Here is a 24054-nt window from a genome sequence, read left to right as displayed (position 1 = left end):
GGAAGTGTGGGATGGTCTTGGCACGCACACCACCAGCACCCCATCCCTTCATAACACTCATTGCCTTAATGGAGGCTGAGGGGACAGCACTGCTGTCACAGCTGCATCACAGTGCCAAGGGAGCAATGCCAGGGATGTCCCCAGGCACCGGCAAACCCTTGGGGCTGCCCTAACCCGGGCTCTGACATCTCAATCCATGCCTGAAACAGGCTCTGTCCACCCCAGCGCCCCAGACCCACCAGTGCTGGGGATGGGCAGGATGCATCCCCCCACCACCGAGCCCTTCATTAGCCCTCACAAGCCACTCAGCTGCCTCAAGAGATCAAACCAGTGACCCAGGTGTGTCCCTGCACCCAGCACAAGCAGAGTGAGGAAACAGGGAGCTCTAATGATGACGGTGGCGAGGCGCTCGGAAATGACGGCTGCCGGCGGGAGCAGACAGCTTCCAGATGGCATCGCGCCGGGGCAGGGGGATCACTGGGGCAGGGGGGGCTGTGGGAGGCAGCAGCCGGCAGAGATGGGCAGAGCCAGCAAGTTGAAATGACTTTTTTTGCAGCAGAGCCTGCGGTTCTGGCCCTCCGCGCTGCTGCTTCCAGTAATTAGCCCAATAATTAAAAAGAATGGTGATAAGCGGGGTGTGCAGAGGGGCTCGCAGGATCCAGGAGTCCCTGGAGAGGGTGTGCAAGGAGAGGGGGAGTGATTTGGAGAGCTGAGGGCTGGTGGGTGTGTGAAACCCAGAGCATGAGGCTGGGGGACCCTGACATGGCATGGGGGGTCACTGTACCACATGGGGCAGGCAGGGAGGGTTGGGCAGCAGGGATGAGGCAGCTCCCAGCAGCAGGGGCAGAAGGGTGGCTGGGCCTGCTGCTGGCAGGGAGGGTGCAGCTGGACCCAGCACCCCTGTGCCCGTGGGCACCATGCTGCAGTGTGGGGTGATGAAAGGAGATGGGATAGTGGAGGATGCAGGACGCTGCAAGGTGAGGATGCAGCACCAGGCGATGTGATGTGGGGCGACACAGCGCAATGCAGAGCGACGCGAGGTGACACAGAGCCAGCTGCTGTGATCCAGGGCAATCCAGGGCGATGGAGCCCACGGGGATGGGATGCAGGACAATGGGGTGGGATGCAGTGCAGGGTGCAATGCAAGCCAATGCAATGCAGGACACCGTGATGCAGGGAGATGAAATGCAGGGCGATGTGATGCAGGGTGATGTGAGGTGATGCAGGAGGATGCGATGCAGGGCAGTGCAATTCAGGGCGATGCAATGCAAGGCAACACGATGCAGGGAGATGAAATGGAAGGTGATGCGATGCAGGAGGATGCAAAGCAATGTGATGCAGGGCAATGCAATTCAGGGTGATGAAATGCAAGGCAACATGAAGCAAGGCAATGAAATGGAAGGTGATGCGATGCAAGGGTAGTGTCAGGCAATGCAATACAGGGCAGTGCAACAGGGTGATGTGATGCAAAGCAACACAATGCAGGGAGGTGAAACACAAAGTGAGGTGTGATGGAGAGCCATGCAAGGCAATGTGGGGCAGTGCAGGGCAGACAACACAGGGCGAAGGGAGGTGATACAGCATCAGGTACTGCATTCCAGGGTGGCAGCGAGGCAATGCCCATCAGGGTGGTGCCCAACAGGCGAGGTGAGGTGAGGCGATGATGCCCCCGTGGTGCAGGAGACATGGCCCTCTCGGTCCCCGGCCTGCCATGGTGGCAATGCTTCATTTGAATTCTTGCCTCTCTCTCTTCGCAGATAACGAGCCCGCGCCATGCAGTCCTTTCGAGAAAGGTGTGGTTTCCATGGCAACCAGCAGAGCTACCAGCCGACTTCACAAGATACATCACGCCTGGAGAATTACAGGCATCAAAGTCAGGCAGGGCCGAACTGCGAGCGGCAGAGGCTGGTGGCAAAGGAGTACTACAGTCAGCAGCAGCTGCCGTACGCGGGCTACGAGAACAGCGCCGTGGAGAAATACCACCGGGGAAACAAGCAATTAGCAGGGCAGCAGCTGCAGGGCAGGCCGGCCTTTTCCAATTACACCGTGCAGGAGAACAGCCCTTATCCGGCCCGGTATTCCGGGGATGAGAGCCTGCAGGCGTGGGGTGGCCAGCCACAGGCGCTGCCCGGTGGCGTGGCCAAGTATGAGGACAGCCTGATGAAGAAGACGGCGGCGTTGGCAGGTGGGCGGCCGTACCACGAGCCGGCAGCCGCCTCACTGCCCTTCCGGACTCACTTCCAGCAGCAGCAGCAGCCACAGCAGCAGCAGCAGCAGCAGCCGCCCGCGCTCCCCTACCCCAAACTGCAGCGGCAGAAGCTGCCCAACGACGTCTCCTCGCCCATGCCCTTCTCACAGAGCCCTCACTTTGGGCAGCACTCACAGTCCTTCCCTGCCTCCTCCACCTACTCCTCGGTGCCGGGGGGCAGCCAGCCAGCACACTCCTACAAGAGCTGCACGGCGCCCTCGGGGCAGCCGCCGCTGGAGCGGCCCCTGGGCAGCGCTGCCAGCCTGGCCCCCGGCCCCCGTGTGCCCAACCTGCACGGCTACCAGCCCAACCGCATCGGCTACGAGCAGCCCCCACAGCCGCCGCCGCAGCCCCCACAGCCACCGCCGCCACAGCCCCCTCAGCCACCGCAGCCCCCGCAGCCACCACAGCCCTTGCAGGGGCGGCATCACACCCCGGAGTCCCTCCACTACCAAAACCTGGCCAAGTACCAACATTACAACCAGTCAGGCCAGACCTACTGCCAGAGCGACGCGCCGCCCGTCCGGACACCTGAGCAGTACTACCAGACCTTCAGCCCCAGCGCCAGCCACTCTCCAGCTCGCTCGGTCGGCAGATCCCCATCCTACAGCTCCACTCCCTCCCCACTGATGCCCAACCTGGAGAACTTCCAATACAGCCAGCAGCCGCTGAGCACCGGCGCCTTCCAGGCCGGCATTGCCGACCACAGCCATTTCATGCCGCTGCTGAACCCTTCTCCCACCGATGGGACGAGCCCTGACGCTCAATCCGGGAACTGTAAAAACTTGCAGAAGGAGAAGCTACCAGAAAACCTGCTGTCGGACCTGAGCCTGCAGAGCCTCACGGCTCTCACCTCCCAGGTGGAGAACATCTCCAACACTGTCCAGCAGCTGCTGCTCTCCAAAGCAGCTGTGCCCCAGAAAAAGAGCATCAAGACCCCAGCAAGGACCCCTGAGCAGCTCAAGGGGCAGCACTGCAGCCCCGAGAGCAGCACCTACTCAGCAGAGCAGGTGGGGACTCCCTTGTCTGACCCACTGAGCACCCCCCAGTCAGTCCATGCCGAGACACAGGACGCTGACTATCTCAGTGGGTCAGAGGATCAGCTGGAGAGGAGTTTCCTGTACTGCAACCAGAACCGCAGCCCTGCCCGTGTCAACAGCAACTCCAAGGCAAAGCCCGAGTCAGTGTCCACCTGCTCTGTGACCTCCCCGGATGACATGTCCACCAAATCGGATGACTCTTTCCAGAGCATCCACGCCACCCTGCCCCTGGAGACCTTCACCAAGTATGTGACCAACGAACGGGACTGTCCCCGGCTGCTCCTCAGCGCCCTGTCCCAGGAGGAGCTGGCTTCTGAGATCATCGTCCTGCAGGATGCCATCAGCGAGAAGGCGGACAAAGCCTGGGCCAACTTGCCCATGCTGAGCAAGGAGGCCAGCAAGTCCCCCTTCCAGCTGGAGAACCACCGGCCCAGCCTGGACTCCATGGTGAAGGGCACCTGGCCCAGTCAGGGTGACTCCAGCACACTCACCGAGCCCCTCAAGCTGGACAAAGCTTCAGGGGCCAGCGCAGAGAAGGACTTTGGCGAGGAGGTGTATGAGGGTCCCCAGGTGGAGTTCACGGCCACCGAAACCAAGGATGTGCTGAAGGACACTGCCCCACTGGCCTTCAACTCCAAGCCCAGCATCCCGGCAGCCACATCGAGTGCAGGAGCCACTGACTACAGCTGCTACTCAAACACCACCGCCAACTCGGTGGGGTCTGAGAATGCCATGGAGCACTTTGACTGGCCGGAGGAGAGCCTGGGAGAGGCATGTCTGCGGTGGAAGGAGCTTCAGGCCACTGACCTCCCCAAGGGCTTGTTCCCCAGCAAATTGGTGAGCTCCTGCAAGGAGAAAAAAAACGCCTGTGGCTTGGATCTGTGTGATGGAGAGCAGCCAGCCAAGAGTGAGCCAGCCCAGGACTTTGGGGAGCAGGCGATGGAGGAGGAGGAGGAGGCACTGACCTATGATGAAGCAACAAAGGCAGACAGCGAGAGGTGGCTTCAGGACACCCGGCACTGCTGCTCAGCCGGGGACTTCAGCGAGATCCCCATCATCTCCTCACCGGATCTGAAGGAGTCAGACCTGGAGGCAGAGGAGTACTCCTCGCTCTGTGAGCTGGCTGGCTCGGAGCAGAAGTCGGTGACATATGACGCCTCGCCGCCCAAGCCCCCGGAGATGCCAGCCGTGCTGTCCTCCAGCGAGGTGCCCGTGTCCGCCGAGGAGACCGTCAGCACGGTGGAGAAGGAGGGCTCAGCTCCCACCCCACGCCTCTCCGGCCAGTCTGTTATCCTGCTGGGCCCTGCGGTGGGCACGGAGACCAAGGTGAAGAGTTGGTTCAAGTCCTCCCTTCCCAACATCCAGTCCGAGGAGGAGAGCGGCGGAGGGGAAACATCCCATCTGGAGGCTGCTGATGCCGAATCTGCCTCATCGGTCACGGTGAAGCAGCAACTCACACCCGAAAACGTGCTCGGGAAGATGGAGCCTGTCTCACGGGGCAAGAGCCTCCGCAACAAGAGGGTGCACTGCCGGCTGCCGGAGGGGGACAACCCCGGCAGCACCGTGTTGACCCCATTCGATGAGCTGCCAGCAGCCGGCGGCGTGGCCGGTGCCTGCCTGGGGCCAGATGGACAGACGGAGGTACCGAGCAAGAGCGCCCAGAGCCAAACGCCCCGGTTTCCAGCTGAGGGTCTCCCGGCGCGCATGTGCACCCGCTCCTTCACCGCCCTTGCCGAGCCCCGCGCCCCGGCCCCGCTGGAGGGGCTGAAGGCTCCCACACACCAGGAGAAGCTGGGGAAGAAGCCTGGCTGCGGCGTGAAGCAGCGGGTTGCTTTCAAAGCCAGAAAACGCAGCAGCCGGCCGGCCCCCAGGGTGGTCCAGAACAGCAGCGATGCCACCCTCCTGGTGCCTGGCTTGGTAGCAGCAGAGGAGGCGGCAGGGCCGACGCCGCTGGAGGGGGATGCGGTGGAGGCGGGGGAGAGGGACCAGCGGTCGATGATCCTGCGCTCCCGGACGAAGACACAAGAGGTTTTCTACACCAAGCGGCAGCGGGGCAAGCGGGCGGCCGATGTCCGGCTGAAGAACTGCAAGGCACCCAAAAAGCTCATATCCAACAACCACCTCCCACCTGCCTTCAAGCTGGCAGCACCAGGCAGTCCCCACAAGGAGGGCAAGGTGGGTGCCCGGATGAAGCTGCCCAAAGCAGGACCGGGTGTGGGGGGCAAGATGTCAGAGCGGCCACTGCACTCGCTGAAGAGGAAGTCCACCTTCATCTCCCCCATCCCCACCAAGAAGAGGAACCTCGTCCTGCGGAGCAACAGTGGCGGCGTGAAGGAGGAGAAGCCAGAGGGCCCCCCCAGCCTCTTCAAGAAGATGCCAGTGGCCAAGAAGGTGAAAACCAAGCTGCCTCCCAAGAGCTCTGGTGAAGCCGTCCCGAAGCCTCCCCTGCCAAAGGAGGCCCCTGATGTCTGCATCAAGATCACCTCCCGGGCAGCCTTCCAGGAGGCCACCAAGACCAAAGTGCTGCCTCCCCGCAAGGGCCGTGGCCTCAAGCTGGAGGCCATCGTCCAGAAGATCACCTCGCCCAACCTGAAGAAGTTCACCTGCAAACCAGCGGCCACGGCAGCAGTGGCCACCGTGACTGCCTACGGCTCCTCCCTGAGCCCAGCCGGGGCGGAGCGGGAGCGGGTGGTGAAGCACAGTGGGGTGGCTGCAGCGGTGGGTGACGTGAGGCTGCCCAAGCCGGTGGCAGCACAGAAGGTGCCCACCATGCCGTTGACTGAGCCACTGTGCCGGAACCCCAATGGCCGATCACCGAAGGGGAAGCCAGGCAGCGGGAAGAAGCTCTCTCCCGACAGCTGCCAGGGCGATGCCTGCGGGTCAACGCCAGGGGCCCAGTCCAGCCCCACCATGGGGGCCAAGAACCTCGGGCTCCTGCCCAAGAAGAGGAACCGCAAGGGCAAAGCGGCAGCGCTGGGCATGGCCAAGGCACCGCTGGGCCCTGCGCCACCGCTGCTGCCCCGGGAGCGTGTGGCCAACCCAGGCGGTGGGGAGGAGGCACCGCGGGAGAAGAAACCAAAGACTGAGGAGAAGGAGGTGGGGGGCAGCGATGGCCCCCCTGAGGGACGCTCTGCTGCTGGGCCAGCGCGGGGGCCAAAGCCGCGGGCCAACCACTCCAACTACAACGGCTACTCCAAGCGGCAGCGGAAGCGTCTGGGCCACGGCAAGGCCAAGGCAGTGTCGGCGCGGTGCAAGAGCCGCGGGAAGCGGCGGCGGCAGCCCCAGCAGGCCCCGCTGGTGCATCCCGCCGAGCCTGAGATCCGGCTGAAGTACATCTCCTGCAAGCGGCTGCGGGCGGACAGCCGCGCCCCCCCCTTCGCTCCCTACATCCACGTGGAACGGCGCGGGGAGTTCACCACCACCTGCACCATCATCAACTCGCCTGGCGACGAGGCGCGGCTGCAGCGGGGACCGGCCGGGCCGGCGCCGCGCCCGCGGGCAGCCCTGCCCGCCTCCTCCACCATGCACATGGGGCCGGTGGTGTCGAAGGCGCTGAGCGCCGCGTGCCTGGTCTGCTGCCTCTGCCGCAACCCCGCCAACTACAAGGACCTGGGGGACCTCTGCGGGCCCTACTACCCTGAGGACTGCCTGCCCAAGAAAAAGTCCCGGCTGAAGGAGAAGGCACGGGTGGAGGGGCCAGGCGAGGACACCATCGCACCCGCCGTGGCCGAGCGGGTGCCCCGCGGGATGGAGGGCAGCTGCGGTGCCGGCGGGAAGGCGGCGCGGCCGGAGGGTGCTGCCGAGGCGGCCAAGCAGAGTGCGCTGCGCTCCAGCCCACGGGGCATGTTCCGTAGGCTGCAGAGCTGCTACTGCTGTGACGAGAGGACAGAGGGCGAGGAGGCGGCCGAAAAGCCCCGGCGGCACGAATGTCACAAGGCGGAGTCCCCGCCACAGGAGCCGGCGGGTGACACGCAGGAGCACTGGCTGCACGAGGCCTGTGCTGTATGGACCGCTGGGGTTTTCCTGGTGGCGGGGAAGCTCTACGGGCTGCAGGAGGCTGTCAAGGCGGCTGCCGACCTGGTAAGAGCTCGGCCGCACGCCCGGCGCCACATCCTGAGGCAGCATCTCCCGCTGGCCTCCTTCAGCCAATGTCATTCCCCTGGCCGTGCCTCCGGTCGGGATGAAAAATTAATAGTTTTGCCTTGGGAAAGCGGGGCAGGTGCTCAGTGCCATGAACCACGCTGGGTCCCTGTGAGATTTGCGCTGCCACATCTCTGACAGCACCTAAAACCCCCCTTTTAGGTGCAGAAATGTATTTATGGGGTTATGTTTTGGGAAGGTGGCTGGGCTCCCTGGGACTGTCACATCCCCTGGCTCAGCCATGCGTCACATGGGGTGGCTCAGAGTGGGACAGATGCAGCAGGAATGGAAGATGAATGTAGGTTCAACATGGCCTGGTGCTGTGGTGACAAGCAGCAGGGGAAGGGGAGCTGGAGGGATGGGACGACCCTGCCCCGCCCCTCTCCCAGACCCATTGGAGCATGGGCACATGGAGCAAGCAAAATAGCGAGGTCACTGATGGGGACCACCAAAGGGGGATGAGAAGTTGTGTGTACCCCATCCATGGAAGTGTTCAAGGCCAGGTTGGAGGGGGCTTGGAGCAACCTGGTCTAGTGGAAGGTGTCCCTGCCTATGACAGGGACTTGGAACTAGATGAGCATTAAGGTCCCTTCCAAACCATTCTGGCATTCTGTGACATGGGCTTTTTGTGCTGGGGAGAGGGAGGGGACAACCCCCCAGCAGAGGCTGAGCAGAGGGTCTCCAACAAGTCCCTCGGTGCCAGGTTTGGGATTGGCTGTATTCCTAAGCCTGAGTGCTCATGTCATGGCTCTCTGGAGGCTGCTGCCCTCACCACGGGCTGGGTACTCCCATCCCTGCAGCACCCGTTGGGCATGGGGCAGGAGGTGGGGACCACTGTGGTCTGCTACCACCTCTACCACCAAGCCATGGCACAGTCCAGGTCATGTCCCTTCTCCTCCGCACCCCTTCCCCATGGAGCATGGCTGCAGGCTCAGTGCCATCCACGGGAGGGGTATGGCAGGTAGAAACCTTGTGCACGGCTGCAGACGGCCAAGTGAGAGGTACAGTGTGGTCCATGGTGTGCTGGCACAGGAGGAAGGATATTGCCTGGAATAGGCAACAAGGGCCTGGAGAGGAGCGGGGGCACCCGCCTTGCCCTCACTGCTGGGGCCGTCAGGGTTCTCCGCTCCTGTGCTGGGCTCTGATGGAGTTTCTCTGTCTCTCCACATCTCTTCTTCCCTGCTCCGAATTCCCGGGTGCGTTCACAGAAGTGCTCGAGCTGCCAGCAAGTGGGAGCCACTGTGGGCTGCTGCCAGAAGGGGTGTCCCCACACCTACCACTACGCGTGTGCCGTCGACACAGGTGAGCCCAGCTGTGGGGACAGGGGTGCGGGGTCCCTGGGCACCCTCTGGACATGGGGCCTGTTGCTCCAAGGTCAGGGTGAGCCTGTGGCTCCCCACCTGCTGGGATGGTGATGCCCACTGCACCAGCAGCACTGGCATGTCTTTATCTGGCCTCAGATGAGCCCTTCATACAAATGCTGTGGCTGGTCTAGGAGGTAGTGGGTGGCTGTGGACCAGGAGTCCACTGTGTCCCCCTGCCCAGGGACAACTCTCTTGCAGTGCGAGGTCTCCCCTGACACATCCTTCTCTCCTCTCAGGTTGCTTATTAACCGAGGAAAGCTTCTCTCTGAGATGTCCCAAACATAAGGTAAGCCCAGAGGCCCCCTGTGCACCCCCCAAAGCTCCACAGCTCCCTGGGACAGGAGGACCTGCCTTCCGACCTCAAATTCCTGGGGCCACCCATCCTGGGCACTCAGCCCCGCATGGGCTTTGCGGGGGGTGTCGCATCCCTGGCGATACTGGGGGAGTGGTCAGTGAGTGGGTTCTGGGTCTGGGGTGGGGGTCTCACCCCCCCTTCTCTGAGCACCGATGAGGTGGTGGGTGATGGTTGAATCCCTTCTCTAAGCACTGCGTCCCAGATGGGTACCCGGTTATTGGTGGGGGGTGCTGATGGGGACAACCCAGGGCTATCCCCCCGCCTCCATCGGGACCCCCGGGCTGACACCCCCTTTCTCCCCGCAGAGGCAGCCGGTGTAGCGCCCGCGGGCACCCGCCCCGCCGCCAGCGAGGGACCGGCGGAGGAGGCAGCGGCCGGAGTGGAGCGGGGCCGGGCCGGGCCGTACCGGGGACCCCCCGCTGCCCGTGAGCGCCCCGGAACCCCCCGAGCCCGCTCCGCGCGGGCGGAGCCAGCGCCGGGTTTTCTCCCACGCCGGGCCCCCGGTAAAACCTGGTCTGGATACACGGGGGACGGATCGGGATCCCCCACCCGCGATGGCTGCACAGGGGGGCGGGGGGTGGTCCGCGTACAAGGGGGGGGGTCCCGACGACGTTGTCTTACTGTGGGGCCGCCGGACTCCCCGTGGGTCCCGGCTCTCCATATCACACTGATCTGATCTGAGATGTTGCCTTCAGCAAACCTCACGGTGTTTGTATATAGTTCAGCGGAGAAAAGGATTAAAAAAAGACAAAAAAAAAAAAGACCAAAAAAAAGTAGAAAAAAGAGAAAAATGAGGAAAAAAAAAAACAAGACAAACAACGGCCTGCTGTTTGAAACACCACTCTGCTTTTTCCATTTTGTTCTTCCATCTCCTGTCTGCCCCCACCCACACTCAGGGTGCTGGGGGGGGGGGTGAGGGGTGCTTGGCCAGGCCGGTGGGGCACCCACCGGGTTGGCTCAGCCCCCCCACTCCTGAACCCCAAACCCTGACTCATTGCACCCACCACCCTCACACTCCATGGGGTGCTGGCACTGCTGGGCTGGGGACACCTGGTCCTGCTTGTGAGGACCCCCAGAACCCACCCTCCTGCCTCTGCTTGGCCTCGCCAGCACCCCTCTGCGGCTCCTCGTGCGGGGGGCTTTGCTCCCCGGGCTTGTGCTGAACCCCATGATTTTGGGTACAAACCCCACGGCTCTGGGTGCTGAACCCCACAGCTTTGGGTGCAAACCCCAGGATCTGGGTGCAAATCCCATGGCTCTGGGTTCTGAACCGGAGGAGGAGGAGGAGGAAGCATTTGCCTCCTCCCTCCACATGGCCCTGGCTCACCCCTCACTGCCCTGGGTTTGCTCGGCTCCCTTGGCTTTTGCTTCCCTTCCTGGCTGCCTTGGTGGATCTGGGGGGCTGCCCAGTACTGGGGTGACCCCCTGCCCTTGTCCCCAGGCTGCACACTCCAGCCTTTTGTCACCCGCACACTGACACAGGCAGCAAATAACCAACCCAGGGCAAACCCACCCCAAATCCCATCTTAAAAACAGCCACCAGCCACCCCTCAACTCCAGAGCATCCTACAAAGGGGAGCACAATGCTGGCCCCATCTGTGTCCCCTGCAGAGCCAGCGCCTCGTGTCCCCACCACCTCTCGTGTTCCCTCCATCCCACCCATCTCTCACCCCAAGGTTTGCTGGCCACACAATGTCTGTCATTTCAGCAGCTGCCTCGGACACAGGAGCGAAAAACACAAAAAAGGAGGTGAGAAAAATAAAAAAAAAAAAGGGAGAAATAATAATAAAAAATAATTAATTTAAAGATAAAAAAAAAATAAAAATCCCGGTGTCCTTGGCAGTGTTGCCTGAAATCTGGCTATTTTTAGTGACATCTTGTACATATGACTGTAAAATGGTAAACCGTGTGTATTATATATTGCCTCATTATATAGTGTATATATATGTATACATATACATATATATAATATATATGAAGACTGTAAATGTTAAGACTAGTGTTCTTATTAGTATATTGCTTCACACTGAAGATTGTGTGTAACAAGCTGTTTCTAAAAGATGTTTATTTTCCTTAAGAGTAAAAAACAGGTCATTGCATTCAGAGCGTCAATAAAGATACAACGATTGTTTTGGAAGTACGTGGCGCCCTGCTCGTGGCCTCTCTTTATCTCTGGAGGGCTGGTGGGGTCCCCTCCGGGCTGTGCCAGCCCCTGGCTGGTCCTTCATCCCCGAGGGTCCCACTGGTGTGGGGGGGTATGGAGGTGGAGGGGGCAGCACCCCCAGGACATCATGGGTTAAGGAGGGGGTGTTTGGGGTCCCTTCACACCCAGTGTCCCCATCCCTGCCACGCATACCCCCCCCCATCCCATCAGCCCTGTGGGAACAAGGCAACTCCAGCTGTAGGGGGTCCCTTGCCCTCTAATTTTAGTGTCAGCCCCCCCCCAAATCCAGCACACACCGGTATAAATAATCAGCTTTAATTGTCTGTACAAAACTCTCCAACTATGAAAATACCGTTTAAAAAGGGAAAAGGGGAGCGGGGGGAGCCAAGGGAAGGGGGGGTCTATATACAAGAGGGATGAAGCAAGGGCACAGGGGCACCCACCAGCCCCCCAGGAGCCCCATGCCACCCTGCCATCCCTTCTCCAAAAGCCTGTCCATGCTCAGGGGTGGTGGCAGCTCCTAATGGGGCGACTAGTCAGTGCTAGGGGTGGGGATAGAGTGGGTGGTGGGAGTCCCCTCTTGCCTACCATTGGTGTGGTTGGGGAGAGGTCGCTTTGCTGCTGCCATGGGGCCAAACCTACCCCTCACAGTGGGGGCAAAGACCCAAAAACAAGGGGTGCTGCAGCAGCGGGATCCATGGTGGGCCGGGCAGGGTCCCCATCCTGCGCGTTGGGACGTACAGGGGACACGGGGGTACAGGTGACACCGGGGGGTACAGGTGACACCGGGGGGTACAGGTGACACCGGGGGCAGCTGCCGAGCGTCCCGTGCCCTGCAATACTGTGACAGTGTCACTAGAGGTCTCCACGACCCGTCCCCCACGCGGGCTGGGGACACAGACACGGCCGTGGGGTGGGGAGCCCACCCGGGGTACCCCACGCGTGGCTGCCCCACGCTGGGACACACCCCCCACCCCCCGCATCCACATCAGGTACCACCCTGCCCCTCCCCACCCTGCCCCTGCCCCACCCTCAAAATCCACTCCCCAACACCGTGTCCTGCGGGGAAACTGAGGCACGCGCCCCCTGCCACCCCACATCCCGCACCCGGGGGGGTGGCGGGGGGCTGGCAGCTCCCCACCTATCCCGACGTGACGGTGGTGCCGCTGCCCAGCTTGATGATCATCTGCTGGCAGTCGTGCAGCGTCCGGCGGTCTCCCAGCTTCTCCAGCGTGCGGGCGGCCTCGGCCAGCATTCCCACGCGCTGCCCCGGGCCCGCCAGGAAGCTGGGCGGGAGGTAGCAGCAGGCCAGCAGCAGTGCCTCGGCATGTTCCCGGGGCGTGGGGTGGCTCTCCGGCTCCCCAGCTGCGAGGGGACAGAGCAGGGGTCAGCACCAGGGGGGATGGAAGCCACCAAGTAGACCTTGGGGGCTCTGGCACAGGGATGGAGTTATTTGCCCACCCTGGAGTGGGTGACACCACCAAAGGATGGGCTGGGAGGCCATGTGTCCCATTAGGGTGCTGCCAGTGGGGTGTTCCACCCCACGTCCCACCACCTAAGGCCGCTGGAGAGTGCTGCAGGTGGGGAGTGGGGTGTCCCACCACCCAAGCTTCTGGGGTGCTCTGAATGTGGAGCGGGGCATCTCATCCCATGTCCCACTCCATGTCCCACCACCCAAGGTGTTGGGGTGCTGCATGTAGGGAATGAGGTATCCCACCCTGTATCCCACCAACCAAGGTGCTGGGGTGCTGCAGGTATGAAGTGGGATGTCCCATCCTGTACCCCACTGCCCACAATGACTGGGTGCAGAGTGGGATATCCCACCCTGAGTCTTTCCCCATCTCCCACCATCCAAGGTTTCTGGGGTGCTGGGGGTGAGGAGTGGGGTGTCCCACCCCTTCTCCCACCCCGTGCCCACCTGTTTTGCTGCCCTGCACCCCTCTCCTGCGCAGGCTGCGGTCCAGCAGCTGGTGGGTGCGCGTGGGGCTGGCCCGGGCCATCAGCCTGGCAGTGGCTTCATGCAGGAACACCTGGATGGGGGGGAACAGTGAGCATGGCCAGGTGCAGGGTACGAGGGGACCCACCAGGTGACAGGTTGGGGGCTCACCCGGCGCATGGCGGGGCGGAGGGTCTGCGCCAGGCGCCGCAGGCTGCTGAGATCCTGCTGGAAGCCGCGCAGCTCCAGGGCAGACGCCTGGTAGAGGCAGCTGCGCTGCTGGCTGGCCCCCATCTGCTGCTGCCACAGGTTCGTGCGGGTGACCAGGAGCAGGTCACAGAGCAGGAGCTGGACTGCCTGGAGGGACGAGAGGAGCTGGGTGAGCAGAGGGACAGACAGAGGGATGGGGGGGTGCCGAGGAGGTCCCTGCGGGCAGGCGCTGCTGCGCGGGACCCCCGCCGGGCTGCATGGCAGGGGCATTGCACTCCCAGTCTGACACATGCAATGCAACTACAATGCACCCCCGCGAGGGTCGGGGGCACCTCCCGCCAGGGCTGGGGGCTCGCAGCCACCTCGTGCCCCAAACCCCAGCTCACCTTGTCGATGGTGCCCTTGGGGGGGCTGCCCAGCTCCAGGCTCTCCCGCAGGCAGCTACTGGCCTTCTCACAGTGGCTCAGGGTGGCCTGGTTCCCGTCCTGCTTGCTCAGCAAGGCGCGGACGGCTCGGAATGAGTGCAGGGCAGCGCGGGGAAGGGGCTTCCTGCGAGGGGGAGGGGACATGGTCACTGCAGACCCCTTGCCAGGCGTGGCTGTGCCCCTCTCCAACACACACTGAGTGCTCCAAGTGCATTCAGAGGGGCTGTGCCAACCCAAAGGGGACAGGAGGCACGGCCATCCCCATGGCCCCAGCACTCACTCAGAGCTCTGCAGTGCCCGGGGCATGGTCTCCACCAGTGGGTAGAGGCGCTCGGCCCCCTCCTCATCTCCCTGCAGCCAGTGGATAACGATGCCAATGAAGGATGCCCACCACTTGGACACGGGGTCAGTGCCTGCAGAGTGGGAAGGACACAGGAGTGGGGTGTCCTTACTCTCATGGCCCCCCATATGAAGTGTCCCCAGTGGGAGACACACCAGCCTCACCTGTGACAGCCGCCAAGCCAGAGGTGATGGAAGGTGTGGGGCCAGGTGTGCCACTGACATCTGAGCAGCCATTGAGCAGCTGGAGGTACTCGAGGGCATCGGAGAACCGCCTGCGGGAGAGGGGCTGTGAGGGGCTGGCCTCGTGCCAGGCTGGAGGTGCAGGGTGCCCACCCTGGCACTCACCCCTCTCCCTGGGCAGTGGGGCGGCCGGGCTCGGGAATGGCCACGCAGCACAGTGCCTTCTCCAGGAGGTGCTCACGGAAGAGCTGGGTCACCTGTGCCAGCGGATCCACTGCGGCACAGAGACAGGGTCAGTGGGTATGTCAACACCCCAAAATGGGGAGTGCAGGGCTTTGGGGGTTTGAGATCACCTGGGTTGCCAGCAGAGCTGTAGATGGTCTCCCTGGGGACACCCTTGACTGCCCAGTCCCCGTCAACGAAGAAGCGGTGACCCAAAGGGTGGCAGAGCCACTGCATGGCAGGGGGCACGGCCCCACCGTGGGACAGGGCCACGCGCCGGGCACTGCAGAGGAAGGGGCGCTGTGGGGAGATCAGGAGGTCAAGGGGGGACCTGAGACCCCAATCCCAGGAACACAGGGGACCCCCCTGCCCTGCACTCACCGCCAAGAAGTGGAAGCAGCGGTGCAGGCTGGCCTTGATCCGCAGAGCGGCTGCCACGTAGATCTCAGCCAGTGCTGCCACGGAGATGGCATCGCCGGCACACTCGGCCAGGTTGACGGCGCTCAGCGCCAGGTTGATGGCCAGCAGGTGCCCCCCAGCCTGCTTCCCTGTGGGAATGGGGACAGGAGGCTCAAGGATGGGGCTGGGGGGTTCAGGGGAGATGTGGGGTGCAGGGTCCCACCCCTCAGCCCGCCCCGTGGCGCGGGGCCGTACCGGCGAGGTGGAGCTGGTGCAGGCGGTGGTAAGCCATGGCGGCATCGCGGGCACTCTGGCGGACGTGGGCAGGGGGTGGGGGGTCCGGGCGCAGCCCCCCGGCGCGGGCGGCCAGCCAGCGGCCCACCCAGAGGCGCTGGAGCAGGTGGCGCAGGAGGGTCCAGAGCAGGCTGCAGGCCAGGTCCCCGTGGGACGCCGGCAGCGGCCGCCCCAGCGCCCCGAGCGCCGTCCGCAGGTGCTGGGCCCCCTGCGCGAAGTCGCCCTGTGGCCCCAGAGACAGCGTCAGCGTGGGCAGGGCTGAGGGGACAGGGCGGGTGGGACAGGGGACATCACGCGAGGTGGGACTCACACGGTCGAGGTCAAGGTCGGCCTGCCGGCGGTGCCGCCAGAAGAGGATGGAGGGCTCGGAGTGGGGGCGGGTGACGGGCTCCCCGCAGACGAAGAGCCGCACCACCGCCCCCAGCACCAGCGCCGTGTTCAGTGCCCAGAAGGCCAGTGTGGGCCACAGCCACTGTGACCACCCCCATGGCTCCTCTGTGCAGAAAGGGGGTCAGCACCACCCTGCAAATGTTGCCCTGTGCCCACCCCAGTCTCTCCATCCCAGTGGCTTTCACCCTGTGCCCACCCAAAGAGCCCCCATCCAATGGTGTCCAACCCAACAGACTCCACCCAATGGCCCCACACCCACCCCAGGTTCTCCATTCTGGTGGCCTTCACCCCATGACCACCCCAACAGCCTCCACCCAGTGGCCTCTGCCTCGTGTCTACCCTAGCATCCTCCACCCCAAACATCATCCCATCTCAGACCTATCCCAGCCCCTACCACACATGCACACTAACATCCTGCACCCTGATGGTCTTTACCTCAACAGCCTCTAGTCCGTACCCACCCTGACAGTCCCCGACCCACACCCATCCCAACAATCTCCATTCCAATGGCCTCCAACCTGTGCCCCTCCCAACAGCCTGCACCCCTATGTCCCCCACACCAAGAGCCCCCACCCCACACCAGAGCTTACCCACAGTGCCAGACTCAGCCATGATGCTCCTGCTGGGGCCGGCAGTGTCCGGGCTCCCCAGAGGGCCCGGGGAGCTGGAGCCCCTGAGGAGGGAGGCCAGGGGGTTGAAGGAGAGGCAGAGGAAGACGAAGGTGCAGAGAGCCATGCGAGAACGGTCCAGCATTCCCTGGCTGCTGGGCGAGGGTGGCGGGTGCTCCTGCTTCACCTGAGTGGGCAGAGCTGCTGTGAGCCCCAGGCGTGGGCACGGATGTGAGGGGATGGGGAACAGGCATGGGATAAGGAAATAGGCATGGATTTCTGTGTATGGGCAGGGGGCATAGAATAGATTTTGGGGTACAGAGCATGAGGTGCAGCCCCAAGCACCTCAGAATTACCCCAAAAAACCCAAATTGGGGAGGAGCAGCCTCAGAGAGCAAGACAGGGCTCTCAGCTCCTCTCCTCATCTGGCACACTTTGCCCTTGGCACCCCTGGTGTGAAGGAGCTCTCCCTCACCTTGCCACGGTTGCAGAGGGGGCTGTCAGGCTCCGAGTCGCTGCTGCTGTTGCTGCTGCCCCCACTGAGAGAGAGGGGGCTGCTGTGGGACGGTGAGCCCGCGTCCGAGGGTGGCGGCGTCAGCGTCTCCATCACCTCCGCCTTCACCACCTCCATGGGGGCCTCCGCCTTGACCCCCCCGCTGCAGCAGGTCCCCAGGTCCTTCAGGGGCTCTGCGGCAAGCACAGCAAGCTAAAGGGTGCTGGGTGGCACAGAGCATAGCCCCCCACCCCAACACCTGCCCTTCCACTCACGGTTCTTCTGCACGGCCATCTTCAGGGCGAGGTTCTCCTGCTTCAGCTTCTGGTTGCTCTGCTGCAGGAAGCGGATGTACTCGATGGCCTTCCTCAGGATCGCCGACTTGTTGAGCTGCCGGTGGGCATGGACGGCTCAGGCCAAATGCCGGGCAAAGAACCCCCCCAACCTGCCCCTGCCCCACCGCTCCCTGGCTCCCACCTTGGCCTCGGTGCCCACCACCAGGTCCTTGAGCTCCACGATCTTGTCGTTGATGGAGGAGCGGTAGCGCTTCTCGATGGCGTTGTGGGCCGTGCGCTTCTCCCCCCGGCTCTGCACCAGTGCCGGCTTCCCGCTGGGCGCCAGCCGGTTGATGGGCAGTTTATCCGCGTCCACCACGTGGTGGACCGTGGCCAGGATGGTCCCTCCGCTCACCAGTGCCTGCAGGGATGCGGGGTGGGTCAGTGAGAGTCCTGGAGCATCTCCCCACCTCGGGGCTCCCGGCAATGGGGACCTACCGGCACCTGGAGCGGGGCGGCAGAGCCGCTGGCACTGGTGGCCAGGGAGGCGATGGTGGAGGTCTTGGCACTGCCAGCATCTGTCTTGACAGCCGTCAGTACCAGGGAGTCAGCCTTGATGAAGTGGGGCTGCAGGAGAACCTGAGGGGCAGGGGGGATCAGCAGGGCTGAGGGGGTCACTGGGATACCCCACCCCTGGCCCGGGGCTTACCGGCACCGGCTGGATCTGGGGAGAGATCGATTGGGTGGTGGGGGCAGCAGGGGCGAGGAGCTGCTGGGGTGCCACACTCTGCACGGGGCCAGGCAGTGCCACGGGCTGACTGGGCTGTGGGGTGGGCAGGGGGCTGGACAGGGTCTGCCCTGCACCTCCGGGCTGCACAGCTGGAGCAGAGTACAGCATTAACAGACCCCCTGACACCAGCCCACCCCACTCAGCCCCATCACGCAGGGACATATCCCCCTTCCACCCCCGCCCCGCCCACCACAACCCCCCCCACCCAGGGAGCCCCAAACTCCCCCTGCATCCTCAAATCCTCACCAGAGAAGCCGGGCTGGTTCTGGTAGCCCACCAAGGGCTGGGGAGTGAACGGGCTGGGGGATGCGGGGACGAAGTTCGGGGTCAGCATCACACCGGGCTGAGGCTGGGGCTGGGGCTGGGGCTGGGGCTGGGGCTGGCTGCTGGGCATGGCCGACGGCTCATCCTTGATACCCAGGGATGGCGCCGGCAGGAGCGGGGCCGGGGGCTGCGGGGGGAAGGCCGCCATCCCGGGGGGCCCCGCGAAGGAGCTGCCGGTGGGGGTGGCGGGGGGAGGCTTGCTGGGACCCAGGTAAGAGTTGAGGGTGCCCGGGGTGGAGGGGAGCCCTGCGGGCACGGCGCTGTCGGGGGCACCGAATGGCGAATCAAACAGCCCCGAGAAGTCATTGTCCGGCGTGTTGATCAGCTGCAGCATGTCTGCAAAACACACACAAACACCTCCGTGCTGTCAGAGACTGTCCTGCACCTCCCACGGGGAGCCTATGCTGGCCCCGTACTGCCCACCCCACAGCTCAGCACTTCGGGGCTGGATCCCCCTAATCCAGGTGCAAAATTCCCTGAGAGCCAGGAATCCACTGTGCCCTGCTCCTCGCAGCCTCTCAGCCACCCTGCCAGTGGGGAAACTGAGGCACGGTGCTCACAAGGGGGGTGCTGCAGTCTGGCCAACAGCAATCAGGGCTTTCCAGTCCTGTCTAGGCATGCCAGGGTGGATCTCAGCCTGCCTCTGAGGTTGAGCGGTGCTTGTGCCAGTTCATTCATTTATCCTGTACTGGGAATCCCTACAACCCCCAAATCAGCCCCTGTATCAAGGGGAGGGGATGCTCGGGCTGCGACAGGGGGTGACACCCCCTGGATGTGCCAGACCCCCCTGCCAGGCATGATTGATCACAACAACACTCAGGAGGGCAGCCGGCCAAGCACGGGGTTCAGCCTCCGGGGGTTCTGTCCTGTTCATCAGGACCTGGGTGCTCCAGGGTGTCTCTGCAGACACACCCTGACAGCCACACATTGCCCCGACACCCACACTTTGCCCTGACGTCCACACACTGGGGTCTCGATGGAAACCCCCACTGAGGTGTCCTGGGATGCTCCCACCAAAGCACTCAGGGATGCCCCCACCCTGGTACCCTCCGACGCACCCCCTTCTGGGCACACAGACCCAGGATGCCCCCACCCCAACACACCTCGGTGCAACCCCCCAGGGCACATAGGCTCCCAGGATGCCCCCACCATGGTACCCCCAAGGCACCCCCACAGCACACAACCCCGGGATGCCCCCACCGAGCCATACAGCCCCCGAACACACCCCCCCGTGGGGTGCAGCACCCCCAGAGGGGCCACGGTGGTGACCCCGCCGGGCGGGGAGGAGGCGGCTGGCGAGGTGGGGGTACCTTCGAAGGTGCACTCCATGCAGGTAGGGGCACGGGGGTCCCCAGGAGGAGGCTGCGGCCCCCGCTCAGCCCCACGCCGGCTGGCGACCAGGCCCCGGGATTTTTTAAAGCCATGTTCTCGCCTCCTTCCCGGCGCCCTCCCCGCGCTGCCCGCGCCAGGGCTGGAGCGCGGCCGGCGATGGGGTGATGCGACTCCGCCAATCGCCGCCTGCGCGCCCGCCGGCCGCCCCCGGACAGCCCCCGGCGCCCAAGGTGAGCCCGGCACCGGGTTACTCCCGGGCACCCGCCGCAACCCGCCCGCGGTTACTCGGGGTCACACTCCGTTAACCCCTTCGCCCCCCCGTCACCCCCAGCCCGATGGGTCCCTCCTCACTCATTGCCCAGGAGTCGCCTGGCAACGACCGGGTGCTCTATTTCCCCCCAAAAAGCATCCAGCTCTCGGCACCCCACTCTTCACAGGTGGGTGTCCTTCCAGGGGGTCTCCCAGCCTCACCCCTCCCCACCTCCCCGCTCAAGGGGTGCCCAAAGCTCCCCCGTGGTCCAGAGCAAAGTCTGGGGCTGCAGAGAGGGGGGGTGGTTCCTCCTGGCTCCATTTCCTGATGCCCAGCCCGGAGGTGGGCACGGCTGTCCCAGCCTCCTGGCTCCGACCAGGTATTTCTATCCCGTGGCACCTGCTGCCACACACACCATCAGCATGACATGGGCACCCACCAGTGCCACCTCTACCCCCCACCATGGGAGCCTGTGGGGCAGAGCCACATGTCTGTGGGTCCTGGCAGATCCCAGCAGGCGTACGGCACCCACATCCCTGGGAACATATTACCCTGCAGTGGGCATGGGGATGAGGAACAACCACAGCCACCCAGGGACTGACAACAAACCAACTTTGGGGAACTATGGGGTCCAAGGTGGCCCAGCTGGCCATGATACAAAGGAGTGTGGCAAAATTCCACGGTTGGAAAACGTCATCCCATACAGCAGCACTCAGCCCTGGCACGGCGCCTGCTTCCCTGCCCACGCCAAAACCTTGCCGAGAGAAGCAGGTGGCACCTGGACCTGCTTTGATCCGCCCCGATTGCCACTGGGATGCCACCTCCATCCCATATCCCGGAGGAGAGATCCCCACGGATGATGCGGTGGGGCAGGTGTCGGAGGGTTTGGCCGGCCCTGTGCCCGCCTCACCGCGTGCTCCGCCGGCTGTGCCGGATGGCACGGACCTGCAGGGCCGGTGGACCACGCGGCAAGGCAGGCGGGGGGGCTCGCCGAGGGCTGGGCTCCCAGACTTTTTGGGATCCCCAGTGTTTTGCTAAAGCGATGGAATCGCTGAACTCAGCGCACGTGAGCCCCCAGTGCCACTGGGGTGGGTGGAAGTGGGTCCCCTGGAGAAATGGGTCCCTTTGGGAAGTGGGTCCCCTCCGGGAATGGGTCCTGTTGGAGTTTCCCCATCCCACGGACCCCCAAAGCGCAGAGGAGGTGGGTGCTGGTGGATGCCAGCCCCAGGGCCGGAGCAGAGCCCCTACATGCCAGCCCATGCCGGTTGGATGGGTTGGAGGAACCCAGGCGTCCTGGAGGGAACGACCGAGAGTAACCCCGACTGTGACGTCACGGAGGGCGGGGCCACTGGAGACACGATGCTGTGACCGGGAACGGGGGGGATCGTCGGGGCTGTCCCGGTATCGGCACCTCCAGCCCGGGGGTCCCGGTGTCCTGTGCCCCCCCACCCCCAGCCCCCCGCTATGGACCGGGCCCCGGTAACGGAGTCAGCCCGGTCCTGCACCGACTCCGCGCTCCAGCAGCTCGGAGTCCCCCCGCCCCACGCCGGGCCCGGCACCGAGACCGCTCCGCCGGCCGTGCACCGAGTCCCGGTGATGCACCGACCCCGCCGCCCCGGCCATGTCCCGGTATGAAGTTCCTTGGCCGTGCACCGAGCCTGGACTCCCCGGCCCCGGCCATGCACCGAGCGCGGTCCCGACCATGCACCCAGCCCCGGTTATACCCCCAGCGCGGTCCCGGCCACGCACCGAGACCCGGTTCTGCCCCCAGCTCGGTCCTGACCGTGCACCAAGCCTGGTTATACCCCCAGCCTAGTCCCGGTTGTGCCCCAGCCCCAGCCGTACCCACAGCCATGTCGCGACCGCGCACCGAGCCCCGGTACTGCACCGTGCCCAGCCCCTGGCCATGCACGGAGCCTGGGTATCCCCAGCCCGGTCCCGGTTGTGCCCCCAGCCCCGGCCATGCCCCATCCCGGCCCCGCCGGGACGCACCGTCGATGTCGCTGAGCAGGGCCGTGTCGATGTCGCTGGCCCCGGAGAGGCCGAGGGACGGTGCCAGCCCCTCCAGGCCCGCGTCGTCGAAGGCGAGAGCGCTCATCCCGGCGGCTCCGGTGGCTCCCGGCGGCTCCGGGGGGCTCGGGCGGCTCTAGGGGCGGCGGGGCCGCCCGCCCGCCACGGCCGCGCTGGCCCCGGCACAGGCACCACGGGGACGAGCCGCCAAGTTGCTCCCGCGAACCGTGCCCGGAGCTGCCACCGGGAGGGGAGGGCGGCGGGGATGGAGGGAGGCGGGTCCGCAGCCGCGTTCCGCCCCGCGCCGCCTCCCCGCACCGCCCCGCCGCACCGGGACCCCCGCGGCATCGGGCAGGGAGCTGGTGCACCAGCACCGCAGGGCAGGCGCTGCAGCCCCTGAGCAGGGCAGAGTTCCCTGTGGGGATGTCACCAACGCCTGGAGATGTCACCGACCTCCAGGGATGGGCACCAAGCCCTGGGAAAGTCACCGACCCCTGGGAATAGGCACCGAGCCCTGGGAGCAGACACTGAGCCCTGGAAAAGTCATTGACCCCTAGGGACATCACCAAGCTCTGGGGACATCAGTCACCCCTGAGGACAGTCACCAAATCCCTGGGGACAGGCACCAAATCCCTGGGCTGGGTCCTAAACACCTGGGCTGGGCATTAAACCCCCCTCAGCCCCAGACAGGGCACACAGAGAGCAAGCAGGGCAGCTGGCATGGGCAGGAGGTGATGGCCATGGCTGCAGAAGCCTCAGCACCTCATGGAGGCTGCGTGTTGGAGTGAGCTTGGGCCATCGTGTCACCTCCTGAAGGTCCTGTGGTTCCCAGGCTGGGGGCACCTGCCTTCCCCATCTCAGGTCCAGGGTTTGGAGCATGTCCCAGCTCCACTGCCCATCCATGGCATGGCCCAGGGTGGGAGAAGCTCCCAAACACCCGATTAGGGACACATCGATGCTGCCCGGTGAGCCCCAGATGAGCCATGCACCCTTCCAGGTGCCACCAGTTGTGGGATCCAGGAAAAATGCTGGTGTCATTGGGATCAGCACTGTGGCTGGCCATGGGTGGTGGGTCTCAGTGTAGGAGACTCACAGCAGGGCAATGCCAGGCCCTGTGTCCTGGTTTGTCCTACTGCCAGGATTCATTTAGGAAAAGAAAATGCACTGCAACATCGGCTCCCTGAAGTTTGCCCTCTCCTCTTCCCTACCACCAAGCACCATCTGAGGCTACCTGGGAATTCATTAAAAGTGGCTGCACCTTAAAAACCTCCCTCCAGCCTCACTGGCTCCCACCTGGCAGCACAGCAGGCACCCCTCTGCAATATGGGGATCCCCTGCATGGCACAGGACACCCCAGTGCAACACGGGACTCATGAGGACCCCGCAGAGCACCCTGTGTGTGCATGTGGTGGCAGCAGAGCTGGAGGTGCACAGCCCTGCAGGCCCCCTCTGCACCCTCACCCCCACTCCAGCCTCCTCACTCTGGGGACATTGACCCGTGTCCGAGCTGGGGCCGAGCCCAGGCAGTCCTGGTTCAGCTTTTCACCAGCAGCTGGGGCAGTGTCACCCACATGCAGGGCACCAGCAGCCACTCGGACATCCCTCAGCACGGCAAACACTACTATGGAAAACCCTTGGGAGATCCATGAGCTGCCACGGGGTGTGCAGGGGGGCCACGTGCTTCCCCCCCCTTTTTACTGGGGTCACCAGGGAGAAGCCAGTCTCTCTGGTGGTGGGTTTTCCCTTTCCTTGTAGCAGTCCATGTGCTGCAGGAGGACAAGGAAGGTTTCCAGGGCTGGACATATGGATGTGCTCTCGCCCCCCTGGATTTAGAGGAGCCTCCTGTGAGCATAGGGGTCACAGACCTTTAATAACCCACGCAAGATCTGGGGCACAGCCTTCTCCGTGGGATATGGAGGGGGGAAATCCCACCCATAAACACGGAGGAGGGAAATCACACGCATAAACTTGGAGGAGGGAAATAACACGCACAAACGTGGCTTTATTTTTGCACGAACTGCATGAGAAGCCGGATTTTGCCAGGCCTCCTTCCCCGATCCAGATCCAGAGGGTCTGTGCATCCCAGGGACCCACACGGGATACTTCCCCCTGTTCCAGGGGGACCGCAGCAAAGAGCAGCATCCTGCCTGCACCGGCGAAGGATGAGGCAGCGCGGCGGCTCCGTGGGCCAGGTTTGGGGGTGATGGATGACACGCGGGGCGGGGCTCCCGGGGGTGCGCTGGGTTGCGGGATAGGGAAAACC

General features: G+C 64.0%; 3 protein-coding genes across 9 annotated transcripts in view; 1 reads left to right on the top strand and 2 right to left on the bottom strand.

The window, feature by feature from the left end:
- FLCN (folliculin) overlaps positions 1–4509 on the bottom strand; it is a 208640-nt gene extending 204131 nt beyond the window's left edge. Inside the window, exon 1 of the mRNA XM_051778185.1 lies at positions 4497–4509. The gene's annotated coding sequence lies outside the window, so the exon portion shown is untranslated. The remainder of the gene's footprint in view (positions 1–4496) is intronic.
- The window catches only part of RAI1 (retinoic acid induced 1), a 74549-nt gene extending 63262 nt beyond the window's left edge, over positions 1–11287 (top strand). For all 6 annotated transcript variants that reach the window (XM_051777612.1, XM_051777635.1, XM_051777621.1 and 3 more), the window contains 4 exons: positions 1758–7368; positions 8637–8730; positions 9029–9078; positions 9453–11287. In XM_051777612.1, coding sequence (XP_051633572.1) covers positions 1774–7368; positions 8637–8730; positions 9029–9078; positions 9453–9467 — 5754 coding nt within the window. In that variant the 5' untranslated portion in view covers positions 1758–1773 and the 3' untranslated portion in view covers positions 9468–11287. The remainder of the gene's footprint in view (positions 1–1757; positions 7369–8636; positions 8731–9028; positions 9079–9452) is intronic.
- A 323-nt stretch (positions 11288–11610) lies between these two features.
- Positions 11611–22072, bottom strand: SREBF1 (sterol regulatory element binding transcription factor 1). 2 transcript variants are annotated; one of them, XM_051777804.1, is made up of 19 exons: positions 21774–22072; positions 18122–18535; positions 17795–17964; positions 17584–17724; positions 17288–17506; positions 17086–17200; positions 16793–17004; positions 16300–16504; positions 15630–15814; positions 15281–15542; positions 15008–15174; positions 14758–14926; positions 14570–14678; positions 14387–14496; positions 14163–14295; positions 13844–14006; positions 13419–13604; positions 13230–13341; positions 11611–12676 (listed from the first exon to the last, which is right to left on the bottom strand). In XM_051777804.1, exons 1-19 carry the CDS (start codon positions 21877–21879, stop codon positions 12453–12455), a joined length of 3402 nt encoding a protein of 1133 aa, XP_051633764.1. In that variant the 5' UTR covers positions 21880–22072; the 3' UTR covers positions 11611–12452. The 2 variants fall into 2 exon arrangements, with proteins under 2 accessions (XP_051633764.1, XP_051633774.1); XM_051777814.1 differs by lacking the exon at positions 21774–22072 and adding an exon at positions 19510–19668.
- Between the last annotated feature and the right edge of the window lie 1982 nt (positions 22073–24054).

This window comes from Manacus candei, unplaced genomic scaffold (genome assembly GCF_025592945.1).
Source record: "Manacus candei isolate 608988 ecotype Guabito, Panama unplaced genomic scaffold, ASM2559294v1 h1tg000002l, whole genome shotgun sequence".
NCBI classification, from domain to species: domain Eukaryota; kingdom Metazoa; phylum Chordata; class Aves; order Passeriformes; family Pipridae; genus Manacus; species Manacus candei.
The sequence above is the reverse complement of the archived record's forward strand: the minus strand, read 5'-3'. Positions and strand labels throughout refer to the sequence as shown.

Coding starts and splice junctions, on each gene's coding strand:
- SREBF1 (XM_051777804.1), bottom strand. CDS start 21,879: ATGAGCGCTCTCGCCTTCGACGACGCGGGCCTGGAGGGGCTGGCACCG. Junction 17,005..17,085: donor GATGGCCGTGCAGAAGAACC/GTGAGTGGAAGG, acceptor TGCTTGCCGCAG/AGCCCCTGAAGGACCTGGGG. Junction 13,605..13,843: donor CCAAGGGCACCATCGACAAG/GTGAGCTGGGGT, acceptor TCGTCCCTCCAG/GCAGTCCAGCTCCTGCTCTG.